At 54.6% G+C, this 17,916-nt stretch overlaps 5 protein-coding genes across 5 annotated transcripts; 2 read left to right on the top strand and 3 right to left on the bottom strand.

The window, feature by feature from the left end:
* Window positions 1-51: 51 nt before the first annotated feature.
* Window positions 52-492, bottom strand: SMAC4_00820 (uncharacterized protein; the record flags this gene model as incomplete). The annotated part of the gene is made up of 1 exon (XM_003349880.2): window positions 52-492. The coding sequence occupies exon 1, from the start codon at window positions 469-471 to the stop codon at window positions 52-54; it is 420 nt and encodes a 139-aa protein (XP_003349928.2). The 5' UTR covers window positions 472-492.
* Window positions 493-2,393: 1,901 nt separating this feature from the next.
* Window positions 2,394-6,105, top strand: SMAC4_00819 (uncharacterized protein). Its single transcript, XM_003349879.2, has 4 exons — window positions 2,394-3,084; window positions 3,149-3,226; window positions 3,285-4,093; window positions 4,155-6,105. The coding sequence occupies exons 1-4, from the start codon at window positions 2,460-2,462 to the stop codon at window positions 5,595-5,597; spliced, it is 2,955 nt and encodes a 984-aa protein (XP_003349927.1). The 5' UTR covers window positions 2,394-2,459; the 3' UTR covers window positions 5,598-6,105.
* An 82-nt stretch (window positions 6,106-6,187) lies between these two features.
* Window positions 6,188-7,639, bottom strand: SMAC4_00818 (uncharacterized protein; the record flags this gene model as incomplete). Its single annotated transcript, XM_003349878.2, has 1 exon — window positions 6,188-7,639. Exon 1 carries the CDS (start codon window positions 7,421-7,423, stop codon window positions 6,188-6,190), a length of 1,236 nt encoding a protein of 411 aa, XP_003349926.1. The 5' UTR covers window positions 7,424-7,639.
* Window positions 7,640-9,716: 2,077 nt separating this feature from the next.
* On the top strand, window positions 9,717-14,030 carry SMAC4_00817 (uncharacterized protein). Its single transcript, XM_003349877.2, has 3 exons — window positions 9,717-10,326; window positions 10,536-11,771; window positions 11,829-14,030. The coding sequence occupies exons 1-3, from the start codon at window positions 10,026-10,028 to the stop codon at window positions 13,256-13,258; spliced, it is 2,967 nt and encodes a 988-aa protein (XP_003349925.1). The 5' UTR covers window positions 9,717-10,025; the 3' UTR covers window positions 13,259-14,030.
* Window positions 14,031-15,348: 1,318 nt separating this feature from the next.
* On the bottom strand, window positions 15,349-17,641 carry SMAC4_00816 (uncharacterized protein). The gene is made up of 2 exons (XM_003349876.2): window positions 16,731-17,641; window positions 15,349-16,664 (listed from the first exon to the last, which is right to left on the bottom strand). The coding sequence occupies exons 1-2, from the start codon at window positions 17,249-17,251 to the stop codon at window positions 15,500-15,502; spliced, it is 1,686 nt and encodes a 561-aa protein (XP_003349924.1). The 5' UTR covers window positions 17,252-17,641; the 3' UTR covers window positions 15,349-15,499.
* Window positions 17,642-17,916: the final 275 nt, after the last annotated feature.

Here is a 17,916-nt window from a genome sequence, read left to right as displayed (position 1 = left end):
CTCCTTCGCCCTGTCCGTGACATCCTCAATGCTCACAATCATATTTTCCGCCTACTCTTTGATCAACCCAGCCGGTATCCCAATCTGAATACTGCGATAGTTGAGACTATCCAGCCACACCGTGCGCTCGGGATCCCATTGGATCTTGACGTCAAGCGACTGCAGCCTGTCTTTCCTTTTACTTTCCCTAGTGCTGCTGCTATCTTTGAACGTCTTATTTCCCAGGTCTCTCTCCATGCATGTCCCACCTTGAGAGTCACTTGCCATTTCCCCCTGCTGCTGCTGCTGCTGCTGCTCCCTTTGCCGTGATCCCGAACTAATATTTGTAGCAGCAGCAGAAATAGTAGTACCCGGACCATGAGTCAAAACCCCCCTTCCCAACAACCCCAGAAAATCCTCCCGCTTCATCTTGATAGCCAGTATCCGCTCCTGGCCGGGGTCCTTGTAAGAATAGCCGGACAGGTAGAGCATCCAGGCCAAGCTGGGCTTGATCCAGGTCATACGGGTGGTGCGGAAGTCTGGGGAGGCATCGAGCCTCTGAGAGGTGACGGCGGCTGTGGCGATGGTGGATGGGTACGCTTGGTATACTGTTATTGTTGTTGTGCCCTGGTGGGAGGCTTGGCGGGGAGGGTTGGGAATGACATTTTGTGAGTCTCAAGATGATGTTATTCTCTTAGTTGCCTAAGAAATCGAGTATCTCATGTTAAGACCTTTACGAATAGGGCCTGGTGGAAGGTGCGATTCTTTTCGGTGATACCGTGACAGACCGCTTGTAATCGCGACCCCTAACCGATGAGACTCGCTGTTTTGATTCCAGTTATTTCTTGGCATCATTTTGCTCACACTAGTTGCTTCCACTCCGCTGTTCTGTACTTTTCTCCAGGCATGTTGAGTTTCATGTATGCTATTTCAACTTGTCTCAGATAAGAGTCATTGACTGATGTGCTTACGGTCATGTTTTCTCGCGCCTATGGGTGGTATTCGTTGTCCCGCATACTTGGATAATGTTGAAATTGTTAGTGCTCGATGAACAGCAACGCTACAAGCTACCGTAGGTAGTAGCAACTGAATGGCTTGATCTCCCCAAGACCGAGTGAATCTTGAGAGACTCTCTGGATCACCGATCATGGACAGCTCCTTGCTAGCATGTAAGTACATCCGAGGACACGGCTCGATGGCCAAGTGTGTTGATTGTTGAAAGGATATCGGCCTGAGCCACACCCGAGCCACTATATGCACCGCCACACATGCTTACACTAGTTGATCTTCCCCAGACTTTACCGGAATTCGTCCCAGCTTTCTCCAGTCGTCTCCAAAACACATTGGAACTTGAACTCCCAAAACCTTCCCCTGCCTCGCTTGAACGACAAGACAAGTCCCCGAATTCAACCCATGCAACTCAAACCCCGTTGAACCGTTGCGAAACGCTGCCGGGTGCCGAGTGCGAGTGCATGGCATGGGGAATCGCGTGGGCACTCAGGGCAAGCGACAACCCCAGACTCCAGAGTGATGAACATGAGGTCATCCACCCGATCACCACGATCTCCCAGCCAATCGGCGCAATCACCACATCCGGTTCCTGGCTCGACGTTGACAGGCTGACGGCCCGCCCAAGACACATCACCAACCCAGTAGCTCAACATCAGTTTTCCAGGTTTTGTTCCGTCCGTTCGCTTTTGGGACACTGGTCCATCGAATAGGCTTTTTCTGGATGCGAATTCGGACGTCAAGGTCGTCAAAATGGCATATTCGATCGAGATTTCCAAAGGCCCAGAGCACCAGAAGTTCTCCTGTGCCGCCAAATGCAGGAATTGTGCAGCTATAATGCGACCTCTATCAATGGCCTTCCGCTTTCCTGGTCCCTTTGGGTCGTAGTCACTACCTAACCGCTACCTGCTCTATACTACCTACCTGGCCTTGCCCACGGTGAGGCTATGATGTCGTTTCCTCAGTCCGTCCACAACTTGGAATCTGAATCTTCTAGATGACCAAGGCCTCAAAGGGCGGGATTGAATATCAAAACGAAAGGGAAGACACCGTCAGCATCAATTTAAGTATCTTGACCGCTAAACGCTCTTCCCCCCTTATTTTCTCCACTACGGGCTTGTTTTGTTTTTCAAGGTTCATCATCTCTCTCAAAGTTGAAGAACTAAAAGACAATCACAACACCATAAAGACCACTTCTCTATCTCCATATCTGCAAGTCCTCCTCCAGTATTTTGTTCTTTGCATACGGTACGGATATCATCGATTTTTCACCAAATCAGGATTCGAATCGTGACTTCATTTGCCCGTGGTAGCCACACCTCAACACACCCCTCTTCCCTAGTGTTGCATGTGGCGACCTCGTCTCCCTGTCCATCCGGCGGACAACTTCCAAGTCTTCATACTGTCGTCGGCGGCTGGTAATGCATCACTACAAGCTAATGTGATAGGCGTACCTGCGTATCGTTGTCACCATGTCATTCGTGAAGCTATCAAAATGCCCTTCGAACCCCGAAGCCTCTACCTTTCACCATGTTCGCCCCAGGTTTCACCACAACAACACTCATGATCGAATCCGTGAAGGCTCCGACAGACATCCCTCTCTTTCTATGATGACTGGGAAGATCAAGAAGGGCAGAAAATCAGTATTCAAAGAATTGGACATCGACACCGATCAACCTGTCCACCACTACCCAGACGAAAGAGAGTTCGGCGAGATCACCGGACTTCGTACCGACAACGAGAGTGACGACGGTACCAGTTACAGGCAATCCGGGTCTATGAAGTCGCCAACGACACCGACATCGCCCTCGCCAGGAAAACCTTGGTATTCGAAACTTACTCCAGGAAAGAGACCACGCATCAGCTCGACCTCCAGTGCTCCACCGCCTGGCATGTCGAGCTTTACCAGGCTTACAACACTTGCCCTGTTCATCGCTGTGGTGATACCAGGCTTCAGTTATTACAACGGTCGTGAAAAGGTGTCACTCAATGGGGCGGATGCTGGAGTGATACGACAAGTGGTACAACCAAGTGGCCCTATTCTCGAAACAAGAGCAGACAGCTCAACCGATTATTGCGCGAGATGGGCAGGACAAAGTGAGTTTTTGGGCCGCGTTACATACCTACTTGAGTGAACACCACTGACATTTACATGTACAAGGCGCTTCGGTGAATGGGACATTGTACCTCTATGGTGGTCAGTCCAAGACTTCCGTAGACCAGACTACGGATACCTGGAGTAAGCCATGATATATCACTGTCCTCAGCTGCCACGAACTTTGCTAATGGCACGCTAGATAACGACTTCTACGTTCTGGATCTCACCAAGTCATGGGATACTGGCTCACCACGGTTGCGAGGACTGCCTAGGCCTTCGGGACCCCCTGCTGTGTCGATGGGGTATCTCTGGAATGACTACAACAATCTCTACCTGTACGGTGGTGAATTCGCCGACAACCCTTATGTTGAGCCTACCGAGGAGTCTATCTGGAAGTACGACATCAAGAACCAGAAGTGGACAGAGCACAAACAACCCAAGACTTCTGCCGGCAAGTACTCGACCGAGGGCGACCTGCTTGTCCAGAGATCGGCTGAAGGTTCTGGTATTTCGGTGCCTGAACTGGGACTAAGCTGGTATTTCGGTGGCCATCTTGACCTTGCGACAACGCCTGGATGGTCGAACCAGATCGAACGAGTCTATTTGAAGAGTCTCCTCGAGTTTACGCATCCGGGCTATAACAACGAGGCCGTCTACGGGTTAGAAAAGAAGGGAGCAGGTGAATGGGGCGCCTTCAGGAATATCACCCAAGGCGGTCTCCAAACAGAGGACGATTTTCACGAACGCGCAGATGGTGCACTGGTATACGTGCCAGGCTGGGGTGATAAGGGTATCCTCATCGGCTTAGCCGGCGGTACGGCTGAGGATTTCTCCGACAACCTCGAGGTCCTGGATGTCTACGACATCGCCAGCTCAGAATGGTACCACCAAAAGACCAGCGGAGACGCACCATCGGTACGAGTTAACCTTTGTGCTGTCATTGCTTCAGCACAGGACTTCTCAAGTTTCCAGATTTATGTGTTTGGCGGTCAGAACCTTCAGCCAGCTGTAAGTTTTTCCATCCGTGTTCATATATTGTTGAGGCGGTCAAGTATTAACAACCCACTAGAAAGGCCAAACTCAATACTCAGACATGTACATCCTTTCCATCCCATCTTTCACCTGGATAAAGGTCTCCGACGGCGACGACGAACACAAACCTTCGGCCCGCGCCGGCCACGCCTGCCACCTCCGTGACGGCCAAATGATTGTCGTCGGCGGCTACACCGGCGGCAACACGTGTGACTCCCCAGGAATCTACGTCTTCAACGCCACCTCCCTCACCTGGCAATCCTCCTTCAAAGCGCTCGACCACGACCCCGATTTCTACCCCGAAAACTCTGTCCTCGGCAACTCCTTTGGCTATCAAGTCCCCGCCCCCGTCGCTGGCGTCATCGGCGGTTCCGGCTCCGGAGGTGCCACAGCCACGCAACCCGCAGCCGGCTCCGCCACCGCCGGCCCCTTCGCAACCGGCAAGCCGCCGGTCTTAACCGTCACAGCCACCGCATGGGGTCCCGGAGCCACCACCACCGCCAAACCTGGAGACCCAGGCAACCCCAAAAATACCGAAACAAAAGGCAAGGACCGCAAGGCGGGTCTCATAGCCGCCGGCGTCATCGCCGGCCTCCTCGGTCTGCTCGCCATCTACCTCGGCTACTGCGCCTGGCTGTACCGCCGGCAGGTACGCGCCTATAAGACCCATCTGGCCGTGGCGAACCGGTACTCCAGCCCGCACCACCCGGGCGCTTCCACGGCTTCCGGCCTGGCAGCTTTCTTCGGCTTCGGCAGCGGAGGCCGCAAAACCAGTAAACAAAGCCGCAACTCCGCTACCGGCTCTAACGGAGCAGCGGGAGCAGCAGGAAGTAGTAACAGACCAATTTCGTCAGACAGCTCAATCTCCTACGACGGTTCTGGTTCTCACAACAACTACGGCTACGGCGGGATTCCGCCCATGGAACCCAAGATGCTGTTTGAAGACGGCGGTAATCCCGTGAGGACCGAGTCCGGCCACGGAAGTAGTCGCACCAGTCACACTGCTTCGCGCGTCGGCACCGGCTCTGGTTATGTCCGTCCGTCGCTGGGTTCATCAACGCATGCCCAGTATCCGCCCATGCCACCTGTTCCTATGTCTATGCCCGTAGCTAGTGGTATCTCGTCGTTTGGGACTCCGGGATCATCACCGTGGACAGACGTCTCCCTTTCCGGAACAGGAACCGGAACGGGGACAACGCCAGCTACTAGCGGTCCCAGCCCTGGAACCGGAGCTGCTATACCCGGCAAAGTTGTGCATGCCCATGAGGTTCAGGATGGGGATGGTGAGTTCTACGACAAATCGAGAGGTAGTGTGTCCTCGACGGAACAGCTGCTGCAGGGCGTGGAGCCGAGTTTCTTTAGCGTGGTGATGGGACCACGGAGGGCGTTGAGGGTTGTCAATGGGTTGGAGGAGGAGTTGGAGGGGAACGAAAAGAGTAATGTGCAGAGGATGGGGAGCCAGGCTAGGAGGGGGTCTTGAGTAATTGGGCCCCGACGATCTATTATGACTGATGGATTTTTACACACGCAAGGATGGATTCAATTGGGGGTTTTGTTGATTTTGTTTGTATGGTTTCTTTCTTGTTGTTTGATATCATGGTTGTCCGTCCACCACTCGTTGAATAGTCTTGCTTTGATACCCATTATAGCCAGAAAATTGCTTGTATGTATGTATATTCTCAATAGTCTCGTATTCTTGTAACGTTTACTGACATATGTCCTCGATGCATGTTGCATGGTGTTGTTGTATGTTGTTTGTTCGTAACCCTGCGTTGTTGGTATTTACCCCGTGAAAATGTGTCATGCTCCGAAAGACCAAGGGACCCAAGAAAATACATGAAAAAAACAAAAACAAAAAACGCCTTATGTACAAAAACAGGAGAAAGCCCCGAAACCCCGAGAAAAGGAAAAAGTACGTGGACTAGGTATCAATCACTCCCCATGATAACTAATGGTGGAGGGTCCTCACGTCGAGAGGAACTACGTGCAGAAAAAAAAAAAAAGCAAGTAAGGAAAGATAGTAAGTAAAAAATGTTGAAGAAAACATGTCACGGATGGATGGCATCATGATCAAAAAGCGACAGCCCCAAGATGCGGTCCCATGGGCGCCAGATGCGTCTTGAACCGCTCCATCAGCCTCTGCGCCTTGGCAAACTCTCCGTTCTGCATCAGGTTCTCTATCGTATCAAGCGTCAAGCTAGCCAGCTTTGTGGGGAATTTTGCGTCCGCCGGCTTATTATCCGCCCTGTAACTCGGCAGCTTGGTGTTCCAGACGTAGCCGTTCTTGAGATACTTGAGCGCCAGAGCCGGGCTCGGCTTGGTAGGATGATACAGCATCAGATGGGCGACCGCCATCGGGAACGGCTTGGGCAGCTCGTTGTGGACGGCGACAAAGGACTCGAACAGCGACGCGGCGGGGATCTGGTGCTTGTACGACTCCCCCGTGGTATGCCAGCACAGCCTGCTCCAGGCGTGCACGAGGTGCTGCGTCGAGGCCATGGGAGTGACGTTGATCACCTCCTTGCCGCGCAGCAGCGACGTGTAGGCATCGTCCAGCTCGATGGCCTGCGACTTGGCCATGATCAGGCCGTCCAGGAGGGCGGCGGGGTAGGCGGCGCGCTCGGGGCTGCCCGTCGTGAGGGCGGGCTCGTTCAGTAGGCGATGGAACCAGGACCAGGCGAGCTCGTCGAGACCTTCGGCAACCATGTAGCGCAATAGAAGACGGGTGAAGGTACGGTTCCCCAAAAAGCTGAGCGAGCGCTCCTCGCCTGACGAGCGCAGCCAGCGCAGCACGAGCAGGCCGGCGCCCGATTCCTTCATGCCCTGGGTGACGGAGACGGCGGCGGAGAGCTGGATATCGCGCTGCACGGCCAGGAGGAAGCCCAGGGCGCGCTGGATGTTCATGATGCCCTTGGACACGGCCAACTGGAAGACCTCGTTGCGGTTGTTCCTGACTGCCGGGGCAGCAGAGACAGAGGCGGAGGCGGCGGCGGCGACAGAGGGTGGGACAAAGGCCTTGTTGTTGAAGAGAGGGTTCTCGAGGATGGCGCGCATATGCTTATCCGTCGGACGGGCCGGTACATCTTTGGAGGCGGAGGCGGAGGGCAGGTAGGTGACGGCCGGGGCGGCCGGGGCGACGTGGTTGGTGTCTGGAGTCCATCCGTGCTCTTTGTCTAGGTGGGCTCGGAAGGAGGCTTTTAGGACGTCGAGAAGCTTCTGGGATTCGCGCTGGTTGAGGGGGAGGGGCTGGTGAATTGGCGGGAGGATGCTCTTAAGAGAGCCCAGCGGCTTGGTCTTGGAGAACATGGTCAATCGTATCGTATGATGTCGTCGCTGGTGTTTGTTGTTTCTTTGTAAAGAAGGGGCGCCGTCTAAATAACAGCTCGGCTTCCGGAGTTCGGTGAGGCCGGGCTGGTCGACGGCCGATCGGGTTAGTGGTCAGCGACACTGATGATGTCGTTCACGATGTCGTTAACGGTGGTTGTGCTTGAGGTGGAGTTGTCACTCCATGGCCTGGCCCGGCCTTGCAACGGGAAATGCGAACCCTGACTTCAGAAGCACACAATTCAATGACGGGAAAGGACCCACTTCTCCAGGAGAGGATAGCTTATGCAGAAACATGATTGGTTTATCTGCTCCATAGTAGATCTTATCACACCTTCATCACTTGCGCCGGCATTTGTTAACGTCGTCCATCCGATTGTTCCAGTCCCAAATTCCACAACCAATTCACATCCACGTCACGATCGCTCTTCAACGCGTTAAAGTTGCACTCGTTTACAATCCATTCTTGTGCTCTGTGTGCGGGTCGTCCGTCACCGCAAATGTCCGGCTACGGTGCCGGTATACGGTCGGTTTCACAGGCACTTAGTATGCACACATATCGCACTAACAAAGGAGGCCATACCGTTAGTTTGTTGACAATGCGGTAAGCCTTCAATCTCAACCAGGGGCACAGGCAGAAAGAGGGCGTTTGCTACAGGGAGCCCAGAAACTGAGGGCTTTGTGACAATGTCAAGAATACATCCCTCCCTCCTGTATACCAGGCTCTTGAAGACTTCAACTGTTAGTCGTGAACCTTGCTGCCGTCGCAAAGCTCGAGCCAACGATTTGAAGCCGTCGAAGACCCGAGTCATGTGACTCAGCGACCTCACTCCAAAACCCACGACCAAACCCGCTGGTTGGGGTCACTGGAGCTAAGCCTGTTTTGAGCTGTACCTGGACAGCCCTGACGTCGTTTGCCGTCCAGTACCGGCGTCCGTCAAAGTTCCAGGGTGGCCTTGGATCCAATCCTTCACAGTTGTCGGGTCGTTTTGTTGTCTTTTGGATGAAGAGAAAGGGAGAGACAACAAAGCAGAAGCCCACTGCTGTCAGCCTGATGCTAGCCAAAGGGAATACCTAGATAGACAGGGCAAAGGGCCATCTTCTCTGGCTTCGCCGAGCCAAGCCCAAGGGCAGCTTTGGTGTGTTGTGCCGGCTTCGCCTCCCCACAGCTTCCCCCTTTCGACGACGGTTGCCCAGCCGAGCCAGCTTGCCTGCCCCTAGCCCACCCAGCCTTTCGAGAGGGGCTTGAGGGGTTCCCCATTTTCGAATCGAGCCAGTCAACCATTGTGCTGGGATGGGCTTGCCAAGCTGTGTCCATCTGCTCACTCTGGCCCTGTCATCAGGTGTCTCGCCGTGCCTCCTGAGGCAAGGGGGGCGAATTCCCTTTACTTCAACTGATTCAATCCGAGGGAGTCATGGACACCGAGAAACCTTTTTTGCTTGTCTCCATCATATGGCGGACTGTCCGACGGCCGGTCCGGTGCAGGTAGTATTTGTGGTTTTCCGGGAGACGGGAGAGAGAAGAACAAAGCAGCCAGCCAACTTTCCCCTTTGGGATCAGATAGCAGGCCATGCCGTTTGCGCCCTGCATGCCAGATGGTTAGATAGGTAGTTTCCGTGCCTTGCGTGCCTAGCTACCATCGAGGTAACATGGGGTAGCTAGGGCACATCAGATAGCTTCATCTGGTAATTCAAGACACCGACAAAGGCACAAGCCATGACAACTCTTGTCGAGATGGAGAGAGATTGATCAAGATAATCTCAGTCCCCAATGGAACCTACCTCTAGGTAGTCCACAGCCTGTCGTGAGGCGCCACGCCGATGGTGCAGTATGGCGGGAGAGTTGTGTGCTGTTCCAGTTGCCCCTGGAGCTGTTATGGATCGACAACAACAACAACGACATCCATTGAGTTGGACTGAGAAAGGAGAGACGGCTTCAAACAAAGTGAGATGTTCCGTAGGAGTTCCATTCATTCTCGTGCCGTGGAGATGCCCTGTGAGGTGTCGTGCCCCTGGTAGTGGGCGCATCTTTGCAGCTGTTGCAGTCCCATCCGTCAGGTGCAGCTCAGTTGCAATTGTCCTTGGTGACTGCTTGTTACGGGCGGTAGGCGTGGTGGTTCGGGTGGTTTTCAGCTGGTGCCCATAGGTAGTTAGCGGTTGCGGTGGCCTCTGCTTTTCCACCTGCACTTTCCGCGACGGGCCAATTCTGGCTTTCTTGTTCTGGCGGGACGAGGCGTCAAAAACCGAATCCGACTACGCTTTCTTTGCCTCGCTTCCACTTCCCACACACCCTCCTTCTCCATAATACCTTTCCACCACGTCAATCACCACCACACCGGCTCTCGATCCCATCACCCGGATCGCAACACAACACCACGCCGCCGCCCAAAGGCACATCTGCACGAGGCGCACCGGATTTTATTTCTCCTCTACCTGTTCATTTTCTTTTGTCTTGTTCTCCCGAGAAAAGGCCACCCCTCCATCCCCCTACTGGACTGGCTGCCCTCGAGAGACGCGACACGCCCACCACTCCGCAACCCACTCGTCTTGACGACCACACATATTCATACACATAATCTCAGCAATGTCTGAGGTACAGAGCAGACCCGTCGCCGCGCGCGGCAGAGGCTCCGGCCGTGGTGGCCGGGGCGGTCTTTCCACTCGGGGAGGTCGCAGCGCGACCAGGACCAACGGCGATTCCGCAGAGTCGTCGTCGCTGCCATCTCTAGAAGACGAGGGCGAGATTGGCCAGCTTAAGAAGCAATACGGCAGCAAGGTTGCCATCATCAAGGAGATGTTCCCTGACTGGTCCGATGTTGATGTTCTATTTGCTCTCAACGAGACAGACGGTGATGAGTCCCTCGCCGTCACCCGCATCGCTGAAGGTACGTCGCCGACTCCCAATCCCAAAGCACCACCGCCACTTGCTTCCCTTGCCCACGCCCTTCCTGGCTCAGCTCGACGAGACGAGTGCCTGTCGTTCCTTGTCATGTGCGCTGAACCATTGGCTCCTCCGAGCTGCACGCTGCCCCGCCGTGAATTGCACCCTGTTTGCTGCTACTGCCATGTTACTGACACCAGGTTCTCTACTCAGGAACCATCTCGCAATGGGGCGAGGTTACCAAGCCCAAGAAGGTGTCCAAGCCCAAGACGAAGACCGATACTTTCACATCCACTCCCGTCGATTCCTTCCCTGGATCCACGAGACCTGCTAGAGGCGGCCGCGTAGAGAGCGGACGTGGACGTGGCAGGGCCACCGAGCGAGGCGGTCGGGGCGGTGGTCGCGGCAAGCCCCTCAATGCGACAATCAACGGCCACAAGACCACAGAGAGCGAGAAGCTTTCGGTTCCCACAGACGAAGCCAACGTATGGGGCACTCCCAAGCCCGCCGAAGAGGCCAGCGGATGGCCCGAGGAGAGCTCGCCTGCCACCGAGACTCCTGCCGCCGCGCCTGCTCCCGTTGCCCTTAAGCCCGTTGGGCCCGCACAAAAGACCTGGGCTAGCATGTTGAGACAGTCGGTGCCGAAGCCTGCCCCCAAGCCAAAGGAGGTTGCTCCTCCCAAGCCTGCTGAGCCCGTTATCGAGCCTCTCCCACCTGTCGCCGAACCTACCCCTGTCGAGCCTGAGGTTCAGGCTGAGCCCGAAGCTGCTGAGCCCGAAGTCCCAACGCCCGTCGAGGAACCTACGCCCGAGCCTGTCAAGAAGGAGGCTACTCCTCCTCCTCCTCCCGCCGTCCCCGCCCTTCCTATCGTACCTATCGAGCCTGCTCTCCCTGCGATCCCCGTTGTTCCCGAAGTCGCCTTGAAGCCCTCCAAGGATCAGCTTACCGAAACGAATCTCGAACAAGTCGCCGATGATTCTCACCCCCCACAGACCGAGACCGCTGCGAGCGAAGCCGCCGACTCTTGGGATCCCCGGGCCCAGGCCCCCAGCGTTACTGCGACTCCCAACTCCGCGTCTCAGCAGCAACATCAGACTTCCCGCGCCCCTGGCAGTGGCTTTGCTACGACCGCTTCCAAGGCCACCGATCGCACATCTACTCGCACTCCCACCTACGCCCGCCGCATCCTTGACCAGCAGGAGCCCGTTCGCATGCCTGGCAACCGTGACCAGGTCGATCGTGCCGCTGTTCAGTTCGGCGCTTTCAGCTTGAACGAGGAGGATGACATTGATGGTGACCGCGAGGAGCCCGAGACTCGTCCTCAGCCTCCCCAGGACTCTCCTGTTACCCAACCTCGCGCTTCTCTGCCTCCTGTGCAGCCTGCTCCGGTTCCCGAGACCTTCGCTGCCCAGAAGCCTGCGGCCTCGCTCCCTCCTACGGGCCCTGCCTGTATGACCCATTCCGCATTAGCCAATGCCTCAAGTTTGCGACTAACTCCATCTCTAGCTACCACCACTACCGCACCCCCTACGGCCCCGACCCAGCCTTCTGCCGCCGCGGCCGTTTCTCAGGGTGCGTACTACCTCCCGATTTCGTCACTTGTAGATGATTCACTAAAGACCCCGGCTGAAGCAGCTACGCAACCCCCTACTGCGCCCGCCACACAGCAGTTCGGCCGCTTCGGCCAGCCTGCGCCCCAAGAGCCCGCTTCTTTCGGTGCTTCCAAGCCTTTCGATGCTTTCGGCCAACAGCCTGGTGCTGTGGCTGCCCAAACCCAGTACGAGACTGGCTTCCCCGGTCAGGGCCAAGCTGCGCAAACTCAGAACCAGCAGCAGCCCGTCGGCGCTTTCAGCTCGGCTCCCAGCGATTATTCTCAGTACTACACCGCTGATCAGAGCCGCTACAACTACTACGGCCAAAACAACTTTGGTCAGCAACAGGGCGCTCAGGGACAGCAAGATGGTCTGTCTCAGCCCCAGCGCGGCTTTGGATATAACGCTCCACAGGCCGATAACCTTAGCCAGTATCCTCAGAGCGGCGCTCAGCACACTCAGACTCGCTTCGGTTCTGGTTCTGAGATGGCTGGTACTCCTACCCCTAACCAGGCTGGTACCCAGGCCCAGACTGCTCAGACGACCCAGGCCCAGACCCACGGCCAGCAACAGCCGCATGATCAGTACGGCCCCTATGGCAGCCACCCTTACTACTCTAACCCTTATTACTCTGCGTACATGAACTACAACGGATACAACCAGGGCGCTTACGGAGCTCCCTATGGAAAGGGCAACCTTGGTTACCAGCCCAACCAGTACGGCATGTCTCCCCAGGCGCCTCATGGATATGCTTCCTCCCCTGCCGGTTTTGGACAGTCTACTCTGCACCGTGAGACCGGTGTTGGAGCCGCTGGCCTCAACGATTATGGTCGCACTGCTTCCGGCCAGACTGCTCAGCAGCAAGGTCTCGGCGGCAGCGGCTTCGGTGGAATGCACGATGCCTTCGGCCGTGGTGGCTCTAGCTACCAGTCTCAGGCTGGTCAGTCATTCAATGCTCCCGGAACCCAGCCCGGTGCCGGTCCTTCGGCCTCTGACGACCTGAAGCCTTTTGGTGACTCCAAGGCTGCTTCCGGACCTAGCCCTGCCCTTGGCGGTGCCGCTCGTCCCGGCTCTGCTACCAACAACGCTCCCTCCCAGAGCGGCCTCCCCCCTCCCCAGTCGAACCAGCAGAGCGGTCTCGGTGGCATGGGATCTTATGGCTACCCCAACCACCTCCAGGGACACGGTCTCCACAACAACCAGCAGACCGGTACCGGTTACGGTATGGGCGCCACCGGCTCCCAGGGTCACCAGAACACCTACGGCAGCTATGGTGGACAAGGTTTCGGCGGGGGCTACTACGGCAACCCCCCACGTGGCGGCTGGGGTAACAACTACCACTAGCGGAGGAAACCCAGACCGAACATTGTGGGTCACTAGGGCCGCACGGAACCAGAGCAGGATGTGGGAGGACAAGAAGAAGCCTCGCGCGTTCCTGCACACATTGAGCAAATATCGTTTAGCGTTATTGACGGGATTCACCCCTCTCTCTGAGACTCATACTATCATCTCTGTGTACGATTTTTAACTACAACCGCAAAGGGACATAACGTATTGACGAAACTCTATTTTGGGTGGTGGTTGGTGGGATGGATTGTCTCATAAATTGCTTCGTCTTGTTTGTTGTGTGGGTTTTTCCTCGGTTATACAAGTTTTCTTATTCCCTTTTTTTTAGTTTCTCAAGAAACTCATTTTTCTACTCTCCAAGTCAAACAGTGCGTTGGGTCCAAAGGGCATAGTGGTCATAAGATTGGTGGGCATCATTTATGAAAACTCCGCCGAGTTCGTGCGGGAAAAAAGTAACGTTGGTTTTACTTACTGACTTTCACACTCTTCTGTATGTGTTTTTTCTACTCTTCTCCAAAACAGGCTTCTTGCTTATGGGATGATCAAATGATCAAATTGCATGGATTTGTGAAACTAGGATAACCGGGGAAAAAAGGAGGCGGATCAAAAGGAGGCGGCTCGGCTCGAAGACTGCTTAAGCAAAAGGGACAGGAAATCGTCGAAAGAATGGAAACTGCATGGTCATGATCACTTTCTGATTCGCGCGCGTGTGTTCTTGTTGAAAAGGAAGGGAATGATTTCTATCGGAGAAGAAATTCAAACAGATGACAAGAAATTGATGACAGGGAGTTCTATGTGATTGATTGCTCCGAGCCGACCACACCACCCTCCAGGCAGAGAACTAACAGAAAGGAATGTGTACAGCAAATCCAAGTTGATGAATCATCCAGTGGATGACTTGACCTCATGTACTGTTGCCTGTCCAGCTACCTAGGTACCTAGCACTTCTACAACTAACTCCTTCCTCCTCTTGGTGAAAATGGCAGTCGCAACCGAGGCAGAGAAAACGTAGGAGCAACCCGCTCCTTCAGTCCTTGTGTCAAAGAAACAATCATTCACCTCGTTTGATATCATCCCTCACCATCTCTGATCCCATCCAGCACCCGTCCGTCCACCGGCACTGAGTCCAACCCACATGTAATAAAGTGGTAAGTACCGGACCGGTCGCAGCCATCAGCCGCAGTCGGTAGCTGATCTAGGGATGCACGGGTACAGTAGTAGGTAGTCCGCTCCGGACTCGGACCCGGTGAAATCGGCTCCACCCCGTCCGTGACCCCCATTTTCCTTCCCCACCGAACCGAACCGTTCATCTGATCTCAGTTCTCACCAAGTGGAATTCTTGATACACCGTCACTTATCCGCTCCTTCCCAAGTTCCCAAGCTACCTGCCAACCCAATCTTAGGTATGGTTATCGGCAGGCAAGAATGATCATGGTTCTGCTTTACTGTGGACTACCTAGCCGGTATCTCAGTATCTCGGGATTGAACCAGAACCAGAACTGCAATGATGAATCCGATATGATTTCGACATGAGAGATGAAAAGAAGATGCAACAGAGAAAACAAAGCGAGATACAATACCTATCGAGAGAAAGGCTTCATGTATGTACAGTGCTCTGAGCGTATAAAACCGTATTGATGACATTTAGGCTAAATCTGCCTTGACAACCTTGAGTCTTTGACATGTACTGGTACCTGACCTGGCTTGGACGCCTTGGAGTGGATCACATTTTGGTTTGGGCATGGGCTAGACTACTGATTACACTATTAACCTCACTCATCTCGATGAGAAACGAAGCTTCACGAAGGATCAAACAAACTCTTTATTTAGGCGGTAATGATTTAACCTTTTGAGGCCCTGGCAAAGATCTGTCGAGAAGAAAGCAGGTAGGTAGGTCACAAGACAGGCAACAATCGTTTTAGAGAGAAAAGCGTCAAGCATGGGGAGTCAATGAACAGATATAGAGGCCAACTTAAAAGTTGGGACAGCCACTTGCATCTGGAAGAAATGTGGAAAACAAACTGAAAGGAAACAGCTGTACGTATCACTCATCAATTCTTGGACTTGGGCCTTCTGTTTGAATTTCACAAAACTTGCTCTTTATTGGAATATCTGGGTAATCATAGCATCATTTCCAACCATCCAACCAGGTATCTGTATCTATATCTTCTCTTCATTCTACATAAAGCCCGCTCTTTTTCAAAGCCGCGGCAACGCCCCCATTAAGTCCCTTGACCTTCACAAGTTAGCATACTTCTTGAACGCATCAAGCAGACCGCCGGTAGAAGCGTCATGCCCGCTGCCCGCACCAGGCTCGTCGATCTCCTTGAGGATCTTCTTGGCCAACACCTTGCCGAGCTCGACACCCCACTGGTCGAACGGGTTGATATCCCAGATGGCACCCTCAGTGAAGGTGAGGTGCTCGTAGTAGACAATAAGGGCACCCAGCTCGGCGGGACCGATGTGGCCGCCGACAAGGATGCTGGTGGTGGGCCTGTTGCCGAGGAAGACCTTGTGAGGAACGAGGTTCTCGGGCACGTTGCCCTCGGCGCGAACCTCGTCAGCGGTCTTGCCGACCATGAGGGCCTCGGCCTGAGCGAGGTAGTTCGACGCCAGCATCTTCTGGTGAAGGTTATCCGAGATGGGGTTGTGAGACTTGGCGGCGAGGATGAAGTCGGCGGGAATCAGCTTGGTGCCCTGATGAACGAGCTGGAAGAAGGAGTGCTGGGCGTTGGTGCAGGGCTCGCCAAAGAGGATGGGGCCGGTGGTGTACTTGGCCGCGGAACCGTCCGAGGTGATGGTCTTGCCGTTGGACTCCATCGACAGCTGCTGGAGGTAGGCAGGGAAGCGGTGGAGGTACTGGTCAAAGGGAGCAACGAGGTGAGTCTGGGCGTTGTAGAAGTTGGAGTACCAGACGCTCAAAAGACCGCCGAGCACGGGGATGTTCTCCTTGAGAGGAGCGGTGCGGAAGTGGTTGTCCATGGCATGGGCACCAGCGAGGAACTTGTGGAAGTTCTCGAAGCCAATGTAGAGGGCGACGGACAAGCCGATGGCGGACCAAACCGAGTAGCGACCACCAACCCAGCTCTCGAAGCCAAACATGTTCTTGGCGTCAATGCCAAACTTGGTGACCTCGGCCTCGTTCGTCGAGAGAGCAACGAAGTGCTTGGCGATCTCGCCCTGACCACCAGTCTTCTCGAGGAACCACGACTTGGCGGTGTTGGCGTTGGTGGTGGTCTCGGCGGTGGTGAAGGTCTTGGAGGCGATGAGGAAGAGGGTGGTCTCGGGGTCGGAGGCGGCGAGGGCCTCGGCCATGTGGGTGCCGTCAATGTTGGAGACGAAGTGAAGGGTCATGTCCTTGGCGCCATAATGCTTGAGGGCCTCGGTGACCATGACGGGGCCCCTATAGTTGGTCCGTGTTAGTCAATGCTTCTCTCGGGCAGCAACCAGACAGGACGCTTGAACTCACAAGTCGGAACCGCCGATACCAACGTTGATGATGTTGGTGAGCTTCTTGCCTGTGTAACCCTTCCACTCGCCGCTGCGCACCTGCTCCGAGAACTCCTTCATGTGCTCGAGAACGTCGTTGACACCGCCCTTGGTGTTCATGACATCAACACCATCGACCTTCATCTCCTGGTTGGAGACATTGCGCAGAGCGGCGTGGTAGACGGCGCGGTTCTCGGTGAAGTTGATCTTCTCGCCAGCGAACATGGCATCGCGCTTCTTCTCAACGCCGGCTTCCTCGGCGAGATTGACGAGCTTCTCAAGGGTCTCCTCGGTTACCAAGTTCTTGGAGAAGTCGAAGAGGATATCGGTCTCACTGGGGCTATCGCTGGAGATGTCGCTGGGGAGGGTGAAGGTGCGAGCGAACTTGGAGAAGCGCTCAGGATCGGACTTGAAGGCATCCTTGAGGACGAAGGTCTTGCCGACCTTGGAGTGGTGCGACTGGAGGTCAGACCAGGCGGAGAGGGTGTTCGCGGGAGCCATGGTGTTGTTGTTGTTGTGTTTCGGTCGACTGCGAATAGCTTCTAGGGCGTCTGGAGGTCTATGACGTCGGTGATGATTAGAGATTACTGCTGTCGCTAGAGTTGAGACAGGATGAAGAGCGGAAGCACGGATAGGAATATAGGAGGAAAGGAGGAAAGGATGAAAAGCACCTGATGAGGGACGGATTGATCTAATAATATGCTTCTAGAGGTGTAGGGGTTGAGTTCATGCAAGTCTGTTCGTTTCCTTGAGCCGGAGAGCTGCTGATGGGGAGACGGTGGGCATGGTGGGGTTGATAAGGAGAGCTCCCGGTGCAAATGCGGGGCAATTGCGTAAGGTATAAGGTTGGGTACATGTACAGTACATCCAAGTGCCTGGCTAACGTACGGCAATGAAAGTCGGTACGATTGGATACTTACATATGTAACAAACATGATCGCAAACTTGCGGCAAATTTAAGTCAACAACCACCGTCAATATCCGCTTCTGATATTTCCTTTGCACTACTAAATAATCTCGTTTTAGTATTTCACTCCTGGTGGTAGGGGGACTGAGCGGGACAACCGGTGAAGCTCCCACATGAGAAGAAGAGAACAAAAACGGGACCAGGGTTCAAAGTCTAGAAAAGGCGGTAACTTTTCGCAGTTCATCACATCTTTAGTCTG

This window comes from Sordaria macrospora, chromosome 3, assembly GCF_033870435.1.
Source record: "Sordaria macrospora chromosome 3, complete sequence".
NCBI classification, from domain to species: domain Eukaryota; kingdom Fungi; phylum Ascomycota; class Sordariomycetes; order Sordariales; family Sordariaceae; genus Sordaria; species Sordaria macrospora.
The sequence above is the reverse complement of the archived record's forward strand: the minus strand, read 5'-3'. Positions and strand labels throughout refer to the sequence as shown.